This window comes from Apteryx rowi, unplaced genomic scaffold, assembly GCF_003343035.1.
Source record: "Apteryx rowi isolate R43461 unplaced genomic scaffold, aptRow1 scaffold_396, whole genome shotgun sequence".
In the NCBI taxonomy this organism is placed as follows: domain Eukaryota; kingdom Metazoa; phylum Chordata; class Aves; order Apterygiformes; family Apterygidae; genus Apteryx; species Apteryx rowi.
In genome coordinates, this window is record NW_020450485.1 from 289,704 (window position 1) to 316,515 (window position 26,812).

Genomic DNA, 26,812 nt, shown 5'->3' on the forward strand with positions numbered 1-26,812 from the left:
TTTTTGCATAAAAAAGGTGTTTCTTGATTTCATACTTATGAATTATTACACAATATTTGCATTGTAGTGCCTGCAGTGTCCCAAGAATATAAGGCAGATTATATACGCAGGATAAAATATATGGTCCCTACCTCAAATATATCACAAATTATTGATATTAGGAATACAACACTTAATTTATTGTAAGGAATCTAGTTTCTTGAAAACCATATGTCTTGTGATGATAAAGGATGAGTTACGGTAGAAGTCATCAAACCAGGCAGATGGTTATTGCAATGATATTTTTTGATACAGCTCACTGGTGTGTTATTGCTTTAGAGCATACAAACAAATAAGAGCCTTTGAAGCTCTTAAGCTTCGTTATTCTTAAGAGTAACATGTAAAGATTGTGTGAAATCCTGGAAAATGCTTATTTTACATCAACTTGAATGAATTTGATGTGCATATAGCTTTTCCTGTGCATTAATCTAGTCTTGAATTTTCTATGATTCAGACATCACAAAGTTGCTATTTCACTACCAAGTTAAATGCCTGCTGTGAAGACAGATCTTTATGGGAGAAGAATCAAAAGTTTGCTATTGTTAATTTCAGTTTAGTTCTTTAAAGCCTGCTAAGCCTATAGCTAATTAAACTGCACACACACTCTGAACAAATAAGAAATGCTACTTCTTTCAGATAACATTTAAGGTGGTGATTTCTCCTCATATGAAATCTACTCAGGGAAATCAATTCACTGTTGAGGCAGAAACTCTTTCCATAATATTTCATTATGTGCAGGCATTACTAGAGCACGTGTACAGTATAGAAGAGTGCTTGCTGTTTGGAGATCTCGACTGTATCTAGTCACAGCCATGAAACAAGTGTAGTTTCAAACCTGTTTCTTTAATTTGAAGCCAGAGCTATGTTCCTTGTCTACAGTAATATTATTCTGACAGTGATGTCTGATTGTGCTACACGTAGAGCAGAAACCTCCTATGAAATGTTTGGACACTGTAGACTAGTGATTAGTTTTGGAACTGAAACTTCTTCAAGTGTTCCTACCTGACTCCTTTAGTAACATAAGCTGTTTTCTTTTGCTCTGTTTTTGCATTAAGCCAATCATGCTTTGCATCTTGCCCTTCTTATGGCTATCACTGATATTCCAAGTTCAATTTCATATCTTTAAACATGCACCAAAATAGCTAAAATACACTTTGAGGCAAAAATGGCAAGGAAGTGAGTTGTGCAGTTGCTAATGACCAGCACTACTCTAGACACCTCTTTAAAGATTTCTGGTTCTGCAGCATGTCTACTCATCTTTTCTACCCACACCTGAAGTGTGTGTGGGTGAGTGCGTAAGTCAGTTCTCACAAGAATGCTCCACAGTGCTTTTATGATTCACATGGATATACCCGGCTATTGGCATGCAATTCTACTAACATCAGCAGAGCTCATTATAGACTGAGAGGTCCTCCTCACCCCACTCTAGCTCCTTTGCAAGGCCTTAACAGAGCAAGTAGGAAGAGCCTACCTAGCATAGATCCTGGGAGAGCAGAACAATTATGAAATGAAAAAAATTAAGAGACAATTAAAGATATAAAATAAAATGTATACTTGGGATGGGTGTGGGGAATGTTTTCCTCATCTGACACTGTGTTCAGGATTTCAGTGGCTTTTTTGTTCCCTAGTCGGATCATCCCAAGAGTTGTTGGAGGCTTCTCATGGTAAAACAGAAAAACAGTCTTCACTTCTTAATAGGAGTTGTTTAGGGCACTCACCTGAGACAGCAGATATCCATTTTGAGGTTAACTCCAGGATTAATATCTTGGTTTGCTACTTATTTTGTGTGGATGCTATTGACTCTCCTGGGTTGAACAAGAAGCACGCTTTCTCTTTGGAGTCAATTGGAAAATTGTAACTTGTCCTGACTGACTGTAGTCTCTGTTTCTTGATTTTTAGTTGCTGTTTCTCAGAATTATTCCGCTTTCTCTAGAATGACCAGTCAAAACCCTGTATCCTACTATCCACTGACACTGGTATGGGTTTAAATCCAAACTGGGATCCAAATTATCCAAATCAAGCTTTTTCTTACTTAAGAAAGATCTTCCTTCCTCCAATATTCCTCCTTACCTTACCACATCATTTCTCTCCTTTTTCTTGTTTCTGAAATCTATCATTTAATTTTATTTCAATTTAAGAGTATTTTATCATGTTATTTTTTAGACTATGTTTACTAGTTTGCTCATCTTCTGTGCACTTTCAGGTGCAGAAGCCTGTATGGGTATGGTGTGTGAATACCTGGAGGAATAATCTTTCTACCTTTATTCTGACCTATTCTTTGGTAAACTGAGCTCTAGACAACCTCAAATGTTTACTAAGTCAAAACAATTAACTACAGCATTAATTACTTTCTGATCTATTTATCTCAAAGTCAAACCAGAAAATTCTCCACTGAGCAGTAATGTTTAACAGGGCCAAAATGAGAAGAGTAATTATATGCCAATGAGTGCAGAGGATGTCTGTTGTGCTTAGGAAAATGGATTGTTAATGTAGTGATGTAGAACAAAACAGAAGACTTGCTGTAGTATAAAATAATTCCCTCAGAATGCTGTCCCTGTTGTTCAAAATTTTAGTTGAGGAACAGAATACAGAAGTCACTGGCACTTCCCAAGTCATGCTTTAGGTCAGAAATACTTGCCAAAAAGAGATTTGCTTTGTGGAAGTCAAATATACAGCCTTTCTCAAATCTAAGGTCTGACTCAGTGGAAAGCTACAGAAAATGGATCAGGCTTTCTGAGTTCTGAATACATAACTTCTTTACATTGCCATGTACTTGAAAGTTTAGGAAAAAAACCAAACAAACAGGAATAAATTGGCTAGTGAAAAAAGCTTAGGAGAAAAAAGAAATGGTGTATATTTCTTTCAACACGATAGGTGCGCGTTTTAAACATGGCACGTTATTTTGCTTTGGTGTGTTCCTCTCTGAAGGGGAACCCTCTAACATAATTTGGTGAAGTTCAGTGAATTAAGTTATCTTCTATTATATATATAAGATCTGTTGTAGTTTGGTAAGCACACTTTATATCTATGATGAATGTTCTGCTTTAACAGAGAAATGCGAAACAGCCACTCTCCTCCGTAGTATCATATATATATATATTTTAATTCTGGAAAAAAAAATCCAAGCAACTAGTTATCCTATGTGTATATATATATATATATATATAAGCCCTTCTAATTTGCTGATATCATATTTGCTTAAGGAAAAAAAGGCATCCCTTTTTCTTAGCATCCTCAAACATTAGTTGAAGATATTGTTGTAAAATCCTGTTTCTTTTCCTGTACTACCTCTTTGTTTTCAGCTCATCTGATGGCACCTTTTTGTGTATAAAACCAAAAATCAGCAAGTGTATCTGAATGCAAGTCTCTGGTATCATTTTAACAATTGTTAGATTGGTGTTATGTTTCTTCCCTATTTTCCTGGTTTATATAGAATCAGAAAATGATACCAGGCTTATCTTTGAAAACATGAAGCTATAGGATGTGGAGATATTTTCTATATGTTTCTTTTCAAGTCTGTACAATAGAAATTGTTTTTTTTTCTTTTCTAACTAGTACATCTAAGGACTTTAGCATAGAATAAACAGAGAAAGGATAAGAAACAAAGCACAACTATAAATATATTTGTTTTCTGAACTGCAGGTAATGGGACATTGATTGGAGCATCTGCAAACGTTGTTTGTGCAGGAATTGCTGAACAGCATGGGTATGGCTTCTCTTTCATGGAGTTTTTCAGGTACAATTTAAAATTTCTCACTTTAAATCTGTCATTATTTTTTCTCTAGATAAACAATGTATCCTCCAATGGGAAAATCTGGAGAAGGGGTCTATGAAATAGACCTGTGTTCCTAATTTATTTTTGGCAATTGAAATACAAGCATAGGACTGGACGCTATTTTACATGGTGTGGATAGGATGTACAAAGGTGGTGGTGGTGGGCCAATGAAGCCCCAGAAGAAACAAAGCCTCAGAATTCTCCACTTTGGTCACCMTCAACTTTATCTTCAACTCTACAGTGATAACAAAAGCGATGCTCTGTTGTTAAATATAGTTTAAACTTATATTTTCTTATTGGTATATTTTCATGGACATTCTATCGAAAGGAGAAAGTCGGATATCCCGGTTTAGACTGAATAGAACCCTACTCCACAGTTCCATGAGAAAGCTTATTTATCTAAACACAATTATTTTCTTTGACCTGTTTCTCAGCAGCTGTAAGTGAAAGAGTGACAAGTTGCTAGTAACAGCTCAAGTTGCTGTTTTAATAACTGAAGTTACTCTGCAGGTCATTCAAGAGTATCAACAGGTTTTTGAGGGTCAAGAGCTATACTTAATGCATAAGACAGTTTAATATTTTTCCAAGCACCTCTGGTTTTCGAGTCTGTGGATAGAAAGGTTTAAATGAAAACTGGCAAATGGAAGACCAGACATGAAATTAAGATTTAAGGTGCGGTTGAATTAGCGACAGTATCATTCCCTGATGATTTTTACTGCATATTTAGGGCAGAGAATAAAGGTAAGTTCATACCAATCATTTCTTTCTTTTTTCTTCACATTAATTTCTTTATTTTAGTTTCTCAACTCTGCCAGCTTTCCTTTATATTGATTCTCCAAAAGCCTTCAAATGTGCATGTTAATCATATGGGAGTGTCTGGAGCAGAGCCAGTGATAACACTAGTGAGAAAGATGATCTGAACTGTTCTTGCTAAAATTCCCAACAAATCCCCAAGCATCTGCTGCTCATAGCACCACCTATCCCTCCACACATAGTCCTCTGATGACATGTTTTAGAAAGGCAGAACACCCATCAAATCAAAGTATGTTTTCAGGACCCCTGAGACTGCAATACTGTCTAGTGTGGCATGCAGTGACAGCTAACAGACTTCTCAGAATGATAAACAAGCCCTTGTATGAAAGGGACGGTGATATAGCAATAATGGGCTTATTTTGGATTGTTCTGTGCATGTTTTGCAGACATTCAGCTTGTAATTTGGGGATTTAACCTGCATTTATCATTAACAATGTGGATTCTACGTAGACTTTGTAACGAAACAGTCTTAGAGCTTCCATCACATTGACTGAGTATCTAGGCAGAAACAAGGATGTATAAAGCTAACTAGTCTCTTAAACAGTGTTCACTGGATTTTATTCTTCTCTGGAAAGACTGAAGATAATACATAGGTGTCATGAAACTACCTTCTTTAGGTATGCTTTCAGTCGGAATAATTACTGGGGAAGGCTGTAGTGAGCAAAGATGTGAGAACCGACCCCGGAGTGGTCACAGAAGGATAGCAATAGATACTAATTAGCAGGAGGAACATAAAAGCCCGCTTTCACTGGTGTTTTCTCCATCACTGATCAGGAAGTTCATGAGTTCCTTCATAATTTGCCTTAGGAAAATACTTGTTTCAATCAAATGTGCCCTAATTCAATATTGTCTGTGACTTCTCCTGGCATTAAGAGGTGTTGTTTGTATCACTTCAGCATTTTGATCTTGCTTACTTTTATTTAAGAAGGTTGCCTCAAAGCACAAAGTGATTTCTGCATGTCTGAGTGTTACTAGGAAAGGCTTAGAAAAGATAATTCTTAAAAAATAAAAAATGTTAGGCATTTTTATCCTGTTACTTCTTGTGCTGTTTGGCTTCCATGATTGGATCTTTCACTCAGGAATCAAAGCAAAACTGCCAAAAGCCTGCTGTATTTTCCAGACCATGATCTAATGAAAAGTCTGTCTTTTGTGTTCTTGTGTAAAGCGTGAAAGCCTAAATATGAATATCTAGCTGTTCTGCTAATTACCCTGAAAGAAAACAGAGCTCAAACCACTGTTATTAGAAAGGAATCAGTTTGCCACCACGGAAGTGAAAAGTTTGTGCTTTCAGTGAACATTTAGAGCTAGTCATTGTAGCTGATTAGATAATATAATTTTGCTCTATGGAAAATTTCAAACACATCAAACAAATGATATATATATTTTGTCTAAATTTTCCATGGAAAACTTTGATATTTTGGATAAACAAATAGAAAGCAATTGGCAGAGTCTATCTCCATAATGTACCATGGTTCCTTATCTTGTTGAATGAGAATGATGCATTATGGCAATTTTAGTCTTGTAGAATCTGCCCCACATAAAAGAAGAGGRGGGAGATAAAAGTCCATAAAGTAAAAATATATGGCTGGAAGCTGAAAAAATTTGTTTTTTCTTTGATAGAAATCTAACATTTAGTATAAAAAGCAGATGTTATACTCAGAAATTTTTCTCTGAGCCCTTCTACTAACAATAATTTGGGCTTAAAGGCTATGTCTCCATCAGTAAATTGAATGTGCCTGAGATCCTATGATCTGACATGAAATGTGTCCCACAGGCTTTTACACAGAATTAGCATGCCTCTGTGGCATCCTGTGCATGACTTCCTTCCCCTCTTGTTTGCTCCCTGCATGACACTGCCTTTCCCATAAGGCCCTTCTTAAAAAAAAAAGGCTATGTGTCTTGCACCCTCAGATTGGCAACCTGTGGCGTTGCTTGGTGCCATGAGTTGTCAGTGGATGCTGATCGGCTCTGTCTCAAGACAGTCTCCTGAAACCCCTAGTGCTCCCTAATTTTTCTGCTTGTGTCCCTGACAGATGCCTGTAGGCCTGTGGGGGATCCAGGTTAGGGCCAGAAGAGCTGCTGCTTGTCGGGGAGGAGTGGGCTGGTGCCAGAGGCAGACCCCTCAGAAGGTCAAGGGTCTTGAGCTAGCAGGGGCGTTATTCCTTGCCCTCCACACACTTCCTGTGAGGCGGATGTTTGATACCTGGAGATTGATAGCTGCTGATGGTGTCACATGCAGGATGAACAGCAGTGGGTATTGGGCCTTTCTGTGCACCATCCCCTCAAAGCTCCTTGTGGAGAGGCAGTCCTGGATGTCCAGCAAAGAAGCCCAATCTTCCCTGTGTTCCTCATAGTAGATAAGAGGGTTTTCTTTGCTCTGTGAGGCCTCACTACTCTGACTCTACATGGTCAGTGGGCAACTGGTGTGGATTGACAAGTCTGTGATGGACAGGATGATGCTGGAAGTGGCAATGATGACAGAACATATCATCTATTGTGCTAGGTCTGCATTCACTGCTTCCAAGAGGCTGCATTAGCCTTTGGGCAGTGTGGCTTCTCCATTTGCCCAGGGCCACTCACTAAATTTCACATCCCTGTTCAGGGTCCTTTGTGGTGCTTCTGTCAATATATAGCCGTAGATTCCCACTCCTTCATCTTGCAAACCCTTGCAAACCTCAACTGTTACTGGTATCCCCTCAGATGTCTTTGTGCAGAAAACTCATCAGAGCAGACATGTCAGTCCTATGTAGTGTTTGGAGTCACACAGCACAGTACACTGCTTCCTGGACTCTTCCTCCCTACCTGCACACTAAGACCAAATTATGCAACTATGTCTTGAGGGTGTCTTTGTTAGAAGCAACTCTTTTGCAAACTGTATTTTGAAGCAATGGTCTGAGGAGGAGCTCTGGGCCAGGTTGCTGAGAGAATTCTGGTGTGTACCTTTTGACATAGCAGCGGTGTAAGTGCCCTGTATACCTAGTGATCAGAGCATCCTGGTGACTCTAACTGTAGAGAGAGAAAGCAAGTGACAGGCTATGTGATGTGAAAGGTCTGATGGGCTCAAGATCATTTTCTCATGAGTAAAACAAACAGTTTGGCATTTGGCACAGCTGCAGGTTCCGCTTGCAATAGGCAAGAGGGGAGCTTTGACAGCCCAGTTGGTGTTGTACAACACTGCTCAGCCAGAGCTAGAGATGGTCAGGAGTGATAACCTGTCTCAACTGCTGTGACTGCTGTGGTCTGCCCAGCTTGATATGCTCCCATCTACAGTGCCTTCAGTAGGAGAAGAAATCCTCTGAGACCCCACAGAGTGGATGCATGACCATGAATGCCATAGTCTTTCAGAAATCCAGCATCCTGGGGAAGAGTCCCCTTCAGAGACACCTCTAACTGCTTCCTTCCCTGGATCCATAGTCCTCCCTCCCCAAGGACCTGGGTGGCGCTCATCTCCTTCCAGACTGCTGGGCATGGCTGGATGTTGCAGGAAGACAGCCAGCCCTGGTGTCCTGTCTTCACCATCTGAGCAACTCAGGCCCATGTGCTGGAAGTGCTGTGCCAGAGGAGGTCCTGGAAGGATGTCATTTGAGTGGTGAAGATTATCCTGAGGCAGGAGGGAAAAAAGCATATATTGTCCCTCCTTGTGATGCAAAAAGTTCTCAAAGCCTGGTTGTGCTGGCTGTGGGCTGGGGTGGGCATGGGAAGATGTCAAGGGCACTGCAGAAGCCACACACTGGATGGTGCTGGGGAGAAGAGTGTGTTTAACCTGTTTAGGTTGTGTGCATTGGAAAAGGAGAAAGGTGGTTGCATGGCAGCTGCCATTTGTGTGATGCACTGTAAATCCAGTAAGATGTAGTTTCTGAATGTCTTGCTTGCGGATGTGTGTGGGGGCTTGGTTCTCTCCTGTGCAGCTGGGGGGTGCTGTTGCAGTCTTTAAAAAAGTGGACTTGTGTCCTCTTTCCATGCAGAAGGGAGCTGGTGTGAGTATGTGTGCACAGTCACATTTACAGATGTCTACTATGACTTACCTTGATGTGCTTGTAGCTGCCACATTTTCACTCTACCCACATTGTTCTGTGAGCTTGCTAGGTGCTTTGCAGATCTGCTCCTGCTTCAGAGAACTGCAGTGTCCACTGGTTGAGGAGGTAGCGGGTCCCAAACATACATGCCACACTGCCTGGCTGATTACTATAAAAAATAAGAATGTATTTTTTGTGGTGCTAAAATATACATATATATATTTACCATTGAAACCATTATTACATGATGGTAGGGCAACAAGAAAGACTTCTACAGGTATTATCAACAGCAAAAGAAAAACTATGGAAAGTGTGGACCTGCTGCTGAATGGTGCACTGGTGACAAAGGACATAGAGAAGGCCAAGGTACTCAATGCTGTGATCAGTGGCATGAAGTCCAGCTGTAGGCTAGTCACTAGTGGTGTTCCCGGGGGTTGGACTAAATGTTGTCAAGAGCCGCCTTTTGACCTAAATCATTCTATGATCGAGCTCTTAATCAGTCTCCTTAGCAGGCTCCAGAAAAGTTACTGCTACTGGATGGTTCATTCAGACTAATGCAGATTCAAAAGAAAGGAAACAACGTTAAGACAAAAAAAACCAACCAACCAACCAACCAACCAAAAAACAACAACAACTTAGAAGTCCTAGGAAGATCAAGTTCAGGAGTGGAAATTTGCTTAGGATGCTTTTGCATTTTTGGATTCAGTCCAACTAAATTACACTCCTCTTCCACCTTGGAAATTGCTTCATCAGACTGTATTTATATGCTTTAAACTTTCCTTCTGAAAAATCATTTGTCCTCCATTTTGTCGTTATCCTTCTAGTAATCCAGAAGGCAGGGCTGTGAACACAATATTCCAGGCTTAGTCCCCTTATATTTTTTTCATGTTACAAATGTATGTTTAAATACAAAATCCTGAACTATTTGATTAAGCTATATCATTTCAAATTCCTTTCTATTTTGCTGTTCAGTGTTAAATACAGGTGTCCTTTGGCTTTCATGTTACTTTCTTTCACAGAGCATGAGTTTACCTGTTCCTCCTCCCACCCCTGCAATGGTAGTTCTTTTACTTTTCCCACTCTGTGTTTCTAGTTAACATATCACCAATGGGCAGAGGTGAAAGACAAATGGGTGTGATATGAGATCAAGTAAGAGGATTAGTAGATGATCACAAAGACGAATATTAAAATGGTAAAAACAGATATAATTGTGAGTCAGTGGGGTTTGGGAGAGGAGATAGAGAGCAGCAGGATGCTTGATGGGCATGGTCAAGAGTAAACAGCAGAGCAAACAAATGAGCATGATGTTTCTGGAAAGAAGAGCAATTCTGTTTGGTAGTCTTGACCCTGTAGAAAACATCAGATGTGTTAATAATACAAAAGTAATAGCTCAGTGACAGCATATATGAATATGCAGAAGGCAGGGAAAGATTATATGTATATTATGTGTTTTATTTTAATTATCAGAGAAACCTTAAATCATAAATAAGACTAATTAACATAAGGGAAAACCCCAGTGTAAGACAGAACTATTTCTCTTAGCAAATGGTCAAATAGTCTTGTTGGACAGTATCGTTCTGTTGCCAGAATGATTTCCAGAGGTTAACACAGTGATTTTGTATCTATTACAACTGTAGAATAATCAAGAGAGATTTGGTTTTCTCCAGGAACAGAAGAAGAGAAATAGCATTGTAGATGTCTCTGCTAACCTGGGTGCTTCATTATATGTTAGTTTTTTACAAACCTATATTTGCTGTGAGGTTTTTTTGCTGTGAAATGGCATTCCACTAGGTTAATCTGCCCTAGGGAATATGAAAATGATCCACAGAAATCTTCTTGTTACCAAGGAAAAAGTTGATGCTAACTTCCTAGCATGAGACGAGCTTATTGCTGCAGGAGCTTTAATTATCTATTTCTACTTGCTAATACAGTTGTCAGCTCAATTTTAATTTTCTCTTTAAGAAATACATTTATAATCTTATAAATGTATATAGTATCTCACAAACATATAAAATAATGCATGTTCCTTCACCCTATTGCAATTCAATACTTATCACCACTGTCTGTGATACATGATGTGATAAAAAATCACAGATAAGTGCTCAAGCTATTTGACAGGAAAAGAAAGTGAGTATTATCAGCAATGCACTAATTTTATTTCAAGCAAATTTTGGCTGACTGTGAATATATCATGGTGGGGAATATATGGGCAAGGGAAAAATGGATAAGGTAACTTTATATAATGGGATAAGTATATGGGGAGAGATGATCTGATACATGAGGAAATCAGTCTGCCTAGAGGAATAGGATATGAGCCTAGAGGACCTAATTTAGATTACAGTGGTAAGGTTAGCTGGTCATGATCCTGAAAGCATTGTACATATTTTCAGATTTTGCATTCTTTTGTCATTCCTCTCCCTTGATATGGCATCTGAATAGCTGAATTAATATTCTTTATCTTCACTGGGAGTAACAATAATTTAGAAGTGTCAGAAATATTGGTTTCTGATAATAGCTTAAGAGAGAATTTATTTTCGTCATAGAACTTAGGGGAAATTTACAGCAAAAATATTTACAGTAGGCTATCCTGTTTATTTCTGCTTGAGAGCACTCACCCATAAAGACTGTGAAGCAATCTTCCCATGAGAACTGTCATTCAAGCACGTGGGAGGACAAATGTGATGTTCTATTGCTACCCTCTGTGTATCCTATTTATACAACATATTAAAAACAGCTGTTTTAAAAAACAATAAGCTCTGTGAAACCATATCCATAGCGATATGTAAAGCTCTTTACTGGACTATGTGTTAGACGGCAGTAGTCCTGTTCATTCCAGTTTGTTTAGTGTCATGTTCCCTATTTCCTTGTTATTAATGCTGCTATCTTCCAAACACTGTTGCTGCTCTGAGGCTGAATCTGATCAGAATAAAAAGAATCCTGTTATCTGGGGTATGGATTTTGGTGATGGAGACTTCAGCTGAACAATGCTGTATTCCAACACTTGAATACAATTCATCTGTGGGCTTTCTGATCAGCTGTACAGCTCCAGAAGATAAGAATTTTGGCATGCTCAAAGTTTCTAACCAAAGACTCAATGAACTGTTGAGAATTGGTTAATGATTATGATACACGAGTTAGCTCAATTTCATTTCCCACTACTCTTCTGACCAGCAAGGAAGAGTAATCATGGGTTAAAGGTTGATATTTGACATGATAACAGATTTCTTCTGTTCTGATAAGTACAAATGCAACACTTGAGCAGAGCCCCCTCAAAAAACATAAGTTAATGTACAATTAAAATTTGTACAAGTTTTAATGTCGCACAATTTTTGCTTCACAAAATTGCTATCTTTAAATATCCACATCTTTTCATTTTTTGCACCAGCTTTCTTCATCTTTATCTTAATTTCTTTTTTTGAAAGTGTAAGGTGAATGTTACAAGTCTTTTTTGAATTGTTTYATTTTAATCATAGATTAAAAATCTGATTATACATGAAAAATCTATATTTACTGTTAGACCTAGGGAACTGAGCTTAACAAATGTCATTTAGATTTTAACATCCTATTCACTATGTCACTAGGACACAGTTATAGACAATCTGTTGACTTTCAACTAAACACTCAAACAGGAAAGTATTTCAGCATGTATTCGTCTTTCAACACTATATTCTCTTCTGGGATTGTAAAGAAGGATGTCAATTTTCTTTCAGCTACCCAAGAATAGTCAGTGCAAGATTTTAAATTGTCAGTGTTGACCAAAAGGCTGCTCTCAAACAAATGTTACATTGGCATCCATGGCAGTTGAATAAAGTGAATGTTGATTATTTTTGATAGTTGCATAGTTTGAGTTTGACCCCCCCCCCCAAAAAAAGCTAGTATTCTTGCAATACAGTGTGGTATAAACCCTTCAAAGAATAATTTTTAAGTTATGGGGGGCTTTTTTGGAAGTTTTCTTTTTTTAGGATCAAGAAACACCATGAATGGAAATGTGAACTAGTGTTTTTGTTTATTTTTAGGAAAAAGGAACAAAGAATTTTAATAGTTTAAACCCTTAAATATGAAGATTCTTTTCCAACTTGAAAGAGGATTTATCTGTATTATGTATAATTTGTCATGGAGTTCAATGCGCTCTTTTGTCTTCTAATTACAGTAAAAACCTTTGAATTCTTTGGTCTCTACAAGTAATTGCTTTTTGCTTTTTTTTTTTTCTTTTTTTCTGTGAAGTCCTTTTTGAATTAGCAAATTAATTTCCAGTTAAGGAAAGTATACAGAAATTAAATATTCAGCATTTAACTCAGCTTTAAATAAGGTTATGTGAATCAGGTATTAAGTTTTAAAAGACAATAGTATTTTTATGGAATATGCATGTATCATCCTCTAATCATAGGACAGATGACATTTAAAAGGCAATTGAAATTATTCAGTGTTTTATTGGACCCCATAGAAAGTGCCAGTCCTCCAATACACATGCATCAGCACTTTACTACTATGGGGTAAACTCATGGAAGTAGCATCTAATCATAGGATCACAGAAAAATTCAGGTAGTAAGAAACATCAGGAGCTCTCTTGTCCAACCTCCTGCACAAAGCTGGATTAGCTATGGGTCTGCAGAGTCAGGATCAGACCAGGTAGCTCAGGGCTGTGTCCAGTCAGGTCTTGAACATCTCCAAGGATGGAGATGGCACAGCCTGTCTGGACAACCTGCTCCATTGCCTGACAGGCAGCGAAAAATTTCTCCCCTCTTGTTTCAACTTGTGTCCGTTGTCTCTCTCTCTCTCTTTCTATGCCCTACTGTGAGGAGCCTGGCTCCATCTCCTCGATGACACCTCGTAGGTGCTGGAGGGCTGTTTGGTTCCCCCAAAGCCATCACTTCCCCAGGCGGAGCAAGCCCAGCTCCCCCGACTTCTCCTCATGGGGCAAGTGCTCCAGCCCCCACCACCTTGGGGGCCCTGCACTGAGCTTGCTCTGGTTTGCCATGCCTTTCCTGTACTGGGGAGCCCAAAACTGGACACAGTGCTCTAGACGTCGTCTGAAGAGTGCTGTGTAGAGGGGGATGATCCCTTCCCTCAGTCTATGTGCTGTGCTCCTGCCCATGCAGGACAGCAGCAGTTTGCTGCCTGCCAGGGCCCCCAGGGCCTTCCCTGCAGAGCTGCTCCCCAGCCCCTCTGCCCCCAGGCTATATCACTGCCAGGGCTCTCTCTTCCTTCCCTGGGGCAGGACTTGGCATTTGTCCTTGTTTAATTTCATGGAGTTCCTGTTGGCCCATTCCTTCAGGCTGTCCAGGTCCCTCAGTATGGTGACCCTGCCCTTGACCCTACTGACCCATGTAAAACTAGTCTAATACTTCCAGTGCAATTTTGCAAAATCATTGTGGTATGCAATGACATCCAAGATTAGTATTGAAAATAGTGTCTGTATAAGAATGAAACTTTTTGCAAATATCTGTTTGTGTTGAAAAGGGAATTTGATTCAGTCTTACATGTAATTCTTCTGTATTGTTCTTCTCATTTAAATTATTTGAATACTTGCGAAAAAACAAATACACCCCAAGTAGTTTTCAAATAACACATTTGACTTTAAAATATCCAATTAATTCTTGCACTGCATCAGTTAATTAAGTGAGGTTTTCAAGCAAGGAAGCAAATAATTGTACAATGTGAAATATGCAACAAATTTATTTAGCTTAAAGTACAAATTACAAAAAAGTTTAATACTCAATTTGTATAATACATCTAGATCAAAACATTATTAACTGAAGAACTTCTCAGAAGCCCCTCAATAATGAATTCTTCTGAGAATTTCAGGACTTTCATGCTGAAGGTCTCCAAAATGGTTTAAAAAAGGGATTGTAAATTGTATACGTCATGAGTACACAATGTGTATATATGAAACACGATAGGAAATGGAATCAAACTTTTATTGCCATCAGTTCTGTGTATGGGTCAGCACTGGTCAAGCCACGAATATTAGTACCTCAAGTGAGTGAAATCATTGTGACCCTCCATACCATCAAGATTCTTGACTGTGTAAGGTCTATCAGATACAGAAATTCATTTAGAAAGATTTTTTCTAGAAAAAAAAAAAGAAAATTGAATAATAGAAACAAACCATATCAAGGCAAGAGGTGAATGAGCTTTCTTCATGCTCAAAAATGTTCCTTAAATTCTGAAATTTCACATGCCATTTAGGAGGTCTGGTATATATCTCTTTGTCACCTTATGGGAATTCAGATAGCTCTCCCTTCCACTAACATAAAACTACTCTTTCTGGCTTCATATGACTACAGCATAATAGTCATGAAAGTCAAACTAGCTCTTGATATAAGTGTTTATATAAAAAAAAAAAAGAGAGAGATAAGTCCAAGCTACCCCTTGCCTTCCAAAGTCTGCTATTTTTATACATGTAAGTACTCTCCAGAACCTCTGTATTAAATCTTGCTTGTGTGGGTTCCAAGAAGATATAAACTGGGGGAGGAGTTGCACCAAATGTGACATAGAAATTCTGTGCAGAAGGTTGTTTTCTTGAAAATCAGTAATTCTTTGGAACTCARATTCTTTCAGGTGCTCACAAATTTAAAAGGTTGCATTCAGGAGGATTAGTGGACAAGGTTCAAAGCCATCTTGGTCTGTCATGTGAATAAGTAATGAATGTAATTCAAACATGTCTTCCCCTCAAGTTGCATAGATACAAATTCCTCACATTTCTGGGTTATTTGCAGATGTACCTTTTTCTTTTGTGCAATATTAAACATATTAAACAATATATAAATATTATTTATATATTGTAAAATATATATTGTGTATATTTTTATAATTATATATAAAATAATAGTGTATGCATTTTGTATAATTATATATTATATATACATGACCAATATGTATATTATATACTATATATTATTATATAAATATTAATCAATATATATATAGTGCAATATTAAACTTATACATAATACGCATAAAGTTATCCATCCACTTGCAGATATTTTGACATAAATGACATTACTTATCGGTTAGGCACATAAGGAAAATAAATACTCCAAAAATGGACTATAAGAGAAATACTGCTTTGGATCACACTAAAAACTACTTAGAACTTAATTTTTATTGTTAGCAGAAATGCAGGATACTTATACTCTGAAAAACACAATAGTGGCATCTGGTATGGATGGAAGAGTGAGGTCTGGTCCTGGAGAACTTATAATCATGCTAGTGCTCCTACTAAATGTACAGATTATATGAGTGACCACGTTTATATAGAGTACTCTGTTAGAAATCGTGTTCAGTGGATGCCATAAGTCATGACTGGTGTAATGTGATTTAACATGACCTATAAAATCAACCAATGAACAATGAGGAGAGTGGTAAAATGTAATATATGTCTGTATTTTTGTAACATTGACCATAACCCATTCTTGGTCACCTTTTCTAAATACAGGCTACCAACTGAATCAATATCTAATAACATCCAAACAGCACTTGGAATGAAAATAATTTTAGCAGTAATGATTTCTAGATATTTTTTGTCATTGTCAGAAAATGGATACCCTACTGTGTTTGTACTGTTGTACTCTTACATAGACTGTCTTATGCAAAGATTCTGAAGATATCTTGGATTTTGTCTTCCCTCATGAAAGCAAGCATAAAGTTTTCCCCTAATGTGTCTATGCTAGTTATGTCATTAGGCTGATACAACCCACTGGGACAGGAATAGTCTTTCCTGACATTATAGGCAATCAGAAGTTATTAATCTATGGTAAACGAATTTGCCTAAGCACTTCCAAAGAGCAATATATTCCAAGTATGTATTTAAAATACTTGAGATGGATTGTTCTCTGGATATGCCTATCTATATTGAGTATAAAGGGAGCCTGGAACTTTAGACAGGTAAAGTTTGTCAAGAGGAACCCCATTCTTGTCTACACCAAACCAGCATTTTCTAATTTTATGTTAAATTCATTAAAGAGGGCAAGGAGAAGCTAAAGAATAGCAAAGAACATGTTAGATTAAACAAAACAGGAGTTATGGAGGAGCATTCCGAAAATGTGAAGAGCCAGCTTTCATGCAAGCCGGTATGGAAATGCTAGTCCTTAGTTCCCTACAGGGGAAAAGACAAAGACAGCATAGCAATGTCTTTTGGCTTCTCCTAACAGATATTTCTAAAAGTATTTTGAAGGAATGATAGCACATTTTTTAATAAAAGAACAACATGTTCATCTGCTTAGCTAACTTCTGGCCACCACCACCAACTTTTAAACATGTACAGGTTTTCTTAAACTCTCAACACAGTTAATGACCACGTTCTTTGGTCTGTTTTCTCCACTACACTGTGGTGTTCGTGTTATCAGAACCCATCACCAGGAGCAGTGTCACTAGAAGGAGATGCATTCCTACCATGAACCTTGGCTTAAGTGTGCTTATAACATGCAAAATTATTAAGTGGGGTTCATGGAAACCTTTATGTCTGGCTGGTTCATGTTTTAGAATCATAGGCCAGCTGTATAACTAGGAAAATGAAGAAAATCCTCATTTATTGAGTTCTAAAGAAAGACTTGACCGTATCTAAAGGGATTTTAAGGTGCATGGTGCTGATGTGAGGTAATATGGTCCTTCATCCCTGGGTCCTTGTCCCTGAGTCTCCTAGTTTGGGAAATGGGCTGGAATGTGTTGCAGCTCCCATCTAGCATRCTTGTTTAGGTTTCCTTCTTATAGAAACCAATGCAATGGAGGTATGGGAAGAGGAGATGGAGGGAGAAGGAAGGATGAGAGAGGCTGGTGTGCATCCAGGTCTCATTTCAGAAGGGACCTGGCACACAGCTAGAATGCAGCCCCTTTAGAGACTAATACTGCTAATATTCTGGAGCAAGGCTTCATGTACTGCAATTAACGCTAAACAAAACTTCTCAGCTGGTTGACTTTTAACTTCTTACTCTTCACCTATATCTGTTTTGGTCCTTTTCTCTCATGCCCTTGTGTTGAATTGTGAAATTTAATGAGTTTTGACATGCAGATGACTGTTGAAACACATGAGCATCAGCTGTGCATCAGGATGGAGTGATTCCTGTAGCTAATCCACAGTTAGCTCACTCTATGGGTATTTTAAGAAATCACATTTATTGTCTTTTTATTAGGGAGTCCCAAACAATAAATTATCTCTTCCTGTAAAATGGGGATTTAAACAGTATCTGTGAAGGAAAAGTTCATTCTTTGCCTTAGACTGATATCTGTGAAAGGTTTAAAATCTGGTCTTGTTTCTTTATGCTCTAGTATGATGATGCTGTTTCCATAGATGACTTTCTGCAAAAGGCAAGGCTGTAAGACTTTTCTGAATTAATTCCTCTTTCAAGAACTGTGAGGGTTGTTACATAAATGAACATTGCAGTAACAAAGAGATTGTTTATTGGCAGGCAGTTTTTTTTTGTTTAAATTACTCAAGTGTTTTTGCATTTATTTTCCTAATAACCTAGAAAGAAAGCTGAAGAGAATAAAAAATCTTACTACTTTTAGGTGATTGAGATGGGTTGGTCTTGGGAAGTGCTTTTTTTGTCAGCAAAGAAAAGTTAGTTCTAGAAAAGTTAGTTCAGAATTTAGTCTCTAAGTTTGTGAAACTTCCATGCCATACTCATTTTAAATGAAGAGAATCATATTTTTATGGAAAGATTCTTGAAGTGTCCCTGAAGACCCAGGTTTTAACAGCAGATTATGATTGGTGCTGAAAAGCAGATTTGAAAACCAGAATGTCTGATCCAAAGAAAAGCACAGTGCTTCCTCTGCTTCTCTTAAAATAGTAGTCACCCAAGTCATGTAAAAGCTTAAAGAATGAAATACTAGAAAAATCTGGAGGGAACAATTTTTCACTGGTAAGTGATGGAGTTTAAAGAAAGCGCTTCCCCTGCTGGCATGTCTGACCACGAGGACTGATATTTTATCACTGCTGATATGGGCTGGAATCCCTTGAGAATATTCATTGTTCTTGCAGGCTTTTAAAAGGCACCTGCCTTTTAAAATTGCCTCATTTTTAATTTCACTGAATTTGGGTTCTACCAGAGCCTCTAATCTAGTTTGAGCAGTACTATTTCCAAATGTGTAGCATTTTATGGTTAGATATAAACTATGATAATTCAAGTGTGTGTTATCCAGTTTGAGGTGCATCTGGAGTGAAAATGGGAAACCTCTGTATTTGACTGAACTTCTACAACAACAAGGTGGTGTTAATTTGGAGCTTTGTGTGGTAGTTTTTGTTTTTGCATTGAGGTAGATATGTTTTTGTTAAACTCTAAAAAGGCACAAAATAAAGGTCATATGTATCATTATGCTGATAGGCTTGTCATGACTGTGATATAAAAACTAAAAGACTAAAAACTGGAGCCTGTTAAATTAGAGGTATTTTCTGTAGTTAAAAGAGGTCAGTGCACTATTTCTCTAGATGATCCATCAATGTTAGTAGTGTTAATGAAAATGTGGGCCACACATGCAGGATTATTGTGTCCACCTCTCTCCTGCCGTTGTGGTCTAGCACTCGTGTTTCTTTGCAGATCACTAAATGACAGGTTTGCTAGTGCCTTGCAAGGCTTGAGTAGGTTCATGTGAAAGGAAAGGCTAGAGATTCTGCAGTCTCTTTTGAGTAACTCCACTCATTGATAATCACGCCCAGCTCATTTGGCTAGCTAAGATTAGAGGAATATTTCTGGCAGGAAGAGAAATAGGGCTGAAGGAATCTTTGCTGTTTTCCTCTACCTTGTCTTGGAGCAAGCAGTTGGGTGGAATTTCTTCCCTGTTACCACCTCAGTTCATGCCGTGCATGGAAAAGGAAACGGTCTGCTTTTGATAGATGTGGTGCCAATTTGGCCTGTGTGCTGTGTAGTAGTGAAAAAGCTGTATGTTATACAAGAGGGAAAATCTAACAATCTAACAGTGTTAATCTAAATCTAATAAATTGATTTTATTAATTTGGTTTAGAAAATATTTATAAAAAGGAGATGTTTGTCATAGATGCTGGAAGTCTTGGACATATCTTAAACTACAGTGGTAAAATATTGCAAAATCCGTGATAAGAAATGAACCAGAAGGCTAAAAAAGAGCAAGTCCATGCTGTTGAAAGCATATTTTTCTGAAATGTTCAGACAATTTTTGAAATTACATCAGCTCTTGTGCCCTCTCCCCTTCTCCCTGTGACCATCAGGGTTCATATTGCCCCTTTCAGGTTTACTAGGAAGTCCAGGCTGGTTTTATTTTCTTTCTGGAAACTCCTATTCTCTCTTTAAGCAGGAAATAATCTTGTTCCTTTAATTAGGGTAAAAATTGTTTTCCTTTCATTGACATGTAAATATATCTGTTATGCTAGGAGTCATCTCCTGTGCTTGACTGAGTAATAAATAACTGCTTGAATGAGGTACAAAACTCTTGCCTCTTCCTTTGAATTTCAGTGAGGAGCCCATCTGTCTTGGGGCCTTATAGTCTGTATTAGCTTGTACATTAAAACATACATCCATGGACACCTAAAGAATGTAACTGTATGTGGCTTGTTACTGGTTCTTGACTGGCACCAGGTCCAAAAGTAGTTAATCATTTTGAGACTAGCTTTGGGGTTGACATTGTTGACCATGTTCTTATGTAAAGCACAAGAGCTGTATTTTCTGTGTTTTAGGTGGTCAGACCAGATCCTGCCTTTGGGTAGCCATGTGTTATTGCTATTCAGGCCAGTGCAAATAGCACAAGCATAAAAAGAAAAAAAAAGGGCTTTAAATAATCTTGGTAAATATTGCAAATTCTCTGTGTGGGGGTTTGTGTATGGAACAGAACTTTCTGGAAACCTTTATTTCTTCTTTTACACTGGTTTCTCAGCCATGTATTTTATAACTTTTATATGCTCAAGGGTTTTTCCTCTCTTTCCCTATTCCACTGTCTGAAAGACAGTGGCTACTTCTACTACGTTTGCTTCTCTTGATGTTAAGATTTTGTTTATTTTCACAGGGTATCTTCTAGGAGGGTTCTAAATTTTTGCCTTTTGCCTAAATTCTTGGCTTTTGAAAGCAGATTCAGAAGCTCTACTGAAACACTGTGATTTAGTCTGTTATATAACTGAAAATATTTGCCCCATCCAGGTGTTGGCCCACCTGTTCGAAAAAATTTATTGGACTGGTCCTCAGATGCTGTCCACACTATTCATGGAAACCTTGTTTACAGAATTGTTTCATTGTGACTGAAATTTCATGTGCCTTGAAAGGAATTCACTCCTAAATAGACTGAATTCCATTTTTGCTTATCCCAGTGTAATGAGAAGCTTTTAAAATCTGAAAAGTGTGCTCTTCTCAGCAAGAGCAGGAGGTCTACCTGTAGTGGCAGTGATAAAGGAAACGTAAAAGAAAGAAGGCAAGCAGTATAGCCATGAATAATCACACCAGGGAGGGAAAGAACAAAACTAAGGCCACAAGAGAACAGCAAAAGTATTCAAAGAAAAACAGTTGCAAAAGCTAATAAAAGCGGATGAGGATCATTATTTATTTCATATATTTTTCAAGTCTTTACCTTCTTTTAAAAATTATGAATAATTTATTCTGCTGTATTTCTTAAGTATAACATACTGCTGAAGGCTGTAAAGACTATTTACAGTGACTGGGAGAATAGCCAAATGTAGACTTACGACTTACCATGGACTCCTCTGCTTTTGCTGCTTCAGTCAGGACCTATTGAAGCCAATGGTCTCTTTTAGTAAAATTCAGAAGACTTTGGAAAAAGTTGTTGATAGTGATATTCCCATGGACTATTTCCATTGACTATTGTAACCTAACAGGTGGCCACTAATATATTCATAGAGCAAAATATAACATTATATATTTATATAAACTGTAACAGAAAAAAGGCAGGCTAGATTATGCCTCATTTTTAGACACTGTCACAATCACTGATTTGGCCTAATGGGTAATATTATTAGAAACATGGCAGTATTCCTGTACAGTACATAGACTGTCACATTTTATTACTTAAATGTAGTATTATTTTTAAAAATTGCTATTATCCATCAGGGACATGGGAGCAAAGTTCTCTGGGCTTTAATTTTAAAGCTAGAATCTGCCACCTCCAAATTGTGCCTATTTGACAAGAAAGGTTTTCTTTTTGAAGGTTTTACAGAAATATCATTTTTGACAGATTGATTGTGTATGTCTTCATGTTGCTCTAATAACTTCTTTTTAATGGAAGAACTTTAGTGTCAAACTGAAGAGTTCAGTGACAGACGATGTGTCTTCTCTTAGTCTCGAGGTTAAAAATAATTGACACTTCTGTATGCACAGAGTAAATTGCCATAAAAATATTAATTTCTACAGCTGTTCAGAAAGGAAGAGATAGAAACAAATTCCAAATGAATGGTCAGCTTTTCCATAAGTTTTGAGACAGTGAATGTAACTCTATTAATAAATACAATAAAAAAATTACTGAAATAATTAAGCACGATAAGCCAGTGTTTATCGTAATTACTGTTGGAGAGGGAGTAGAGTTACAGGTCTGAAAATGTGTAAGACTTCTGGTTATGTAGAAGTTTGAATGATTCTTTCAGAAAAGCACCTAATTCCTGGACTATTCTAGTACCAAAAAAATGATTCAAATAAACATTTTTAGTTCAGATGAGTAGTAAAAAAACCCAGCATTTGCTAAAACACGTGGTTGTCCAACATACAGCAGCAGGGCTGGAGCCGGCACCGCTGCAGCGCTGCAGGGCAGCGACTGACGGCACCAGGCTGGGCTGGGATGGGGCTGGGGCTGGGATGGGGGAGCCCAGGGTGGGCAGGGATGGTGAGGGCTGCTGGGGCCCCCGGGGCCTGGACAGCTTTAAGTGTAACTGAAAATCAGACATAGTGTAGCTTTACCGCAGTAAGCAGTGTTCACGGACTGTTTCGTCTGGTGTACGCTTAACACTAAGACACCATGGAAAGATAGTGTGCATACCTAAATTTGTATGAACCTCTATTAATTTTATATGATACAATTTTGAAAGAAGTTTAGCGTGGCAAGTGACCTTGTGGCTCCCCTTTTGGGTCAAACTTCATCTCACAGAAGTTAGAAAATTTCCCCATGGTCATGTCATGCCCGAATTTTCCTCATTTTCCATGTAGACAACAAGATGACTGTTGAAAATAGGATACTTGACTTGGGATGTGACTCATCATGCCTGAGTTCATCCATTTAATTTAAGCAATTCATTTATGTTCCTTCTGCAGTCAGTGGAGAGGAAAAGGTAACTTCAGGGGGAAGATTTTTCCTGACATCTTAAATGGATATCCTAGCATGGGAAGAATTACCTTCTGCAAGTTCCCTTCATTCAGCTGACTAAAAAGAACCCTATGCTATTACAGCTTAAAAGTAGATAATATAAATTGCACCTTAGGTAAACCACATGTATAAGCTGATTTATAACATTTCAGATAAAGCCTGCACTATATAGCACATACACCCCCCCCCCCGCATCAATAATACGACACATTACTTTTACTACTTTCTGATGCATGAGAGCTAAAAGGTAAAACTAAGTTTATCTCGACAGTTTTTAGTGGAATTTATGCATGAATGTGGGCACGTCTGTGAAAGACACAGTAACTGGAAGTAATTAGCCATACATAAATATGGGATATTTAATTAAAAATTAATATTTCAGATTTTTAATTAACACTTCACTTGAGAAACAAATAAATCAAATCCACATTGATTTTAAAATAATTTAGTCTTGAAACCATTCTAATGGAATCTTCAAATATTATTGACCAGTGCAAGCACTAAATTTCCTGGGTTATTTTTATTCCTGAAAAGCGTAGAACAAAAAGCCAACGAGTGCACTATTTTAATACAGTTTATACTCTGGCTGTCTTCATGTAACAAAAATATCTTGACTCTCAATACAGTAGTGAACCTGAGGATGGTATTCAGCTTTGATTAAAATACCTGATGTTATCTGAGCTAATTGTCTTAAGCTCCCACTGGAGCTCCTGATGGGGAAGTAAGGCTTGATTCACTTGTGTAAACGTACATATTCATCCAGTCCTGTATCCAAGACATCTTCATGGGTCTCACAGATATGACACAAGACACATGGGACCTGTGTCCTTCTCAAGTGGCAGCTGGGAGCTGGTTGGGACACACTTCACAACTCCACTGGCACTGCAGGCCATTTTAGCAATTGATTTGAATGTCTCACCAGTAGACTCAGTGGAATCTAAAGTGTGGTTTGCCTCATCCTGCAGTGGAGGCATTTGCTCTAAACACTTTTTACTCTATTGATTAGAATTTCCATTGGCCACAATGGGAACTTAGACAAAAAGCTCTCATATAGTTCACATCTCCGTGGGCTTGAATCTGGAGCTGAATCCCAGCCTCATCCTGTGTACATTGGCATTGCACAAAAGATTTTTCAAATGAAAATGCAAAAGAGAAAAACAAGCAACAGCCTAGATAGGAACATTTTAATGTAGAAACCCTGTACACTGAAAAACTCTGTACATTAAAACTCAGTGTAAGTTATTGCAACACATCCATCTATGTTCATTTTGCCTTCTACTGTCTACTTTTTCTTTTCTTTGTCTCTTATTGTTGATCTGCCTTTCCCATCTATTTATCTCTTCCTGGGTCATTTCCTGCCCAGTACTAGATAGTGTTTTCTTCTCCCACAGAGATGTGTGAGAAGAATAAGAAAGGCAGAGATAAAGGCAGCTTCGCAAGCTTCTGCATACCTATTGGGTCAGTGGTGAGGACTTTTTGGTAGGCTTCTGCCAAGACAGATTCTATATCTTAATTAAGTAAAGAGTTTTAAATGGTAATCTCCATTTTAAGCAACTGCCTGCTATTTAGGGGCTGATGCTTAGGTGGCTAGTTACAGTAGTTGTATTTCTTTTTACAAAAAAATACACATGCAGCTAGCAGGCATCATTTGTCTAGTGTTATTTAGAAAGTAAAAACAGAAGGAAAATGACTTGCTTTTGTGATCCCAACTAAAAGTATATTTAGTTGACAACCTAAACTTCTTTAGCAGTAAGTCATTTAGTAAGTTGGAAATAACCCTTTTGCTATGTTTGCTTCCATCTTAGAGTTTTCATCCCAGTGAAAATTTTGAATATATTTTCATACTTCTGTTGTTATGTATCATATTTTTCTTTAATTTCTTTTGCATTTGTCAGATTTACACTGGAATATATTAAAATAATAAGCTCATAATGCATAACTACTGCAAATTTCAAACTAAGTGAGAGTGATTTCTGTGTGAATGGTGCATTGTTAACAGACATAATAATCTGCATAACTTTCAAGTTTGATCATGCACAAGATGGGAACCTTAAAGCTGTATCAACTTGTGGAAATTTTTACTGCACAGGAAGTGCAATATTAGCCATTTATGTTTATTGCTCATAGAGACGTCTGTTGTCACAGAATAATTTTTCTCCATCAGATTCATAGTAATCTTCCACCTTCTACCCTGAGTTTCCAGTCTAATGGTTGTTTGCCTGGCTTCCCACATCCCTTGTTAAGTTCCTAAATAATCGCTCTATTTTTTTTCCCGTTAGAAGAAGAGCACCTAAAGCTACTTCTGAAAAATGAGTCAGTTAAACCCTAAATATGAGACTAATTTTAAGTATCTCATTTTTGCAAAATTTATCATTAAATATGACCATTTATGTATAATTTATCATTTTGACAAAAGCAGCTGAAATATTTTTGTTGTCAGAAATAAATTCCTGCTGAAAATGATAAAATACTTTGAAATGGAAATATTCTCAGTGCTATTACATGCTAATACTTGTCATAAATCACATAATTCATAGAAGCATGATGCTTGTTCAGAGGGGAATGCATTCTACACACATCCAGTTATGTATTCCARTGGCAAAGCTGTTAGGGATTTAATTAATTGCATTGCTATTTAACATTAGAATTGTCAAAAACTTCCCGGTGCAAGAAAAATAAATCAAATGCTGCCTGATTATTGCCCAGGGCTTTCAATGCGTAAACTGTGATTTTTCTTTACTTTTACTATTTCCAGGTCTTGTTACAGATAGTTTGGGAACAAAACAGTCATTGTAGATTGTGACCACAATGAAGATTGCTTTTATTGAACCAAGGGTGATTAGAAATATTCCCACATGATTTTCAAAACCAGTGAGAACAATGACTGACACAAATTGGAAGAATTTGAATTTAAGAGCAAATGCACCCAACATAAGCCCTGCTGAAAGTCAAAATCAGTGGTAAACCTGAGGTTAATGTCTTCTCTGTCTTCATGATATCACTCATATAGATTGTGAGTATGACATCATTTGCCTTCATTATTCAAATTCATAATGATGCACAAATAAATTCCAGATCCCATGGCTGCACACAAAAATACCTAATTTTAAGTATGTGAATAATCCATTAAAATCACAGAATCACAGAATGAGTGAGGTTGGAAGGGACCTCTGGAGATCATCTAGTTCAACCTCCCTGCTCAAGCAGGGTCACCTAGAGCATGTGGCACAGGATCGCGTCCAGGTGGGTTTTGAATATCTCCAGAGAAGGAGACTCCAAAACCTCTCTGGGCAACCTGTTCCAGTGCTCTGTCACCCTCACAGTGAAAAAGTTTTTCCTCATGTTCAGATGCAACTTCCTGTGTTTCAGTTTGTGCCCTTTGTCTCGCGTCCTGTTGCTGGGCACCACTGAAAAGAGTCTTGCTCCACCCTCTTGACACCCTCCCTTTAGATATTTGGACATGTTAATAAAATCTCCTCTCAGCCTTCTCTTTTCTAGGCTAAACAGGCCCAGCTCTCTCAGCCTTTCCTCCTAAGAGAGATTCTCCAGTCCCCTAATCATCTTTGTAGCCCTTTGCTGGACTTGCTCCAGTAACGCCACATCCTTCTTGTACTGGGGAGCCCAGAACTGGACACAGTACTCCAGATGTGGCCTCACCAGGGCTGAGGAGAGGGGGAGGATCACCTGCCTCCACCTGCTGGCAACACTCTTCCTGATGCACCCCAGGATACCATTGGCCTTCTTGGCCACAAGGGCACATTGCTGCCTCATGCTTAACTTGGTGTCCACCAGCACTCCCAGGTCCTTCTGCGCAGAGCTGCTTTCCAGCAGGTCACCCCCCAACCTGTCCTGGTGCATGGGGTTATTCCTCCCCAGGTGCAGGACCCTGCACTTGCCTTTG

The 26,812-nt window shown here is 38.1% G+C and overlaps 1 protein-coding gene across 1 annotated transcript in view; it reads left to right on the forward strand.

Moving 5' to 3' along the window:
* OCA2 (OCA2 melanosomal transmembrane protein) overlaps positions 1-26,812 on the forward strand; it is a 222,030-nt gene that overhangs the window by 176,828 nt on the left and 18,390 nt on the right. The window contains exon 23 of the mRNA XM_026074701.1: positions 3,682-3,775. Within this exon, the coding sequence (XP_025930486.1) occupies positions 3,682-3,775 (94 nt within the window). The remainder of the gene's footprint in view (positions 1-3,681; positions 3,776-26,812) is intronic.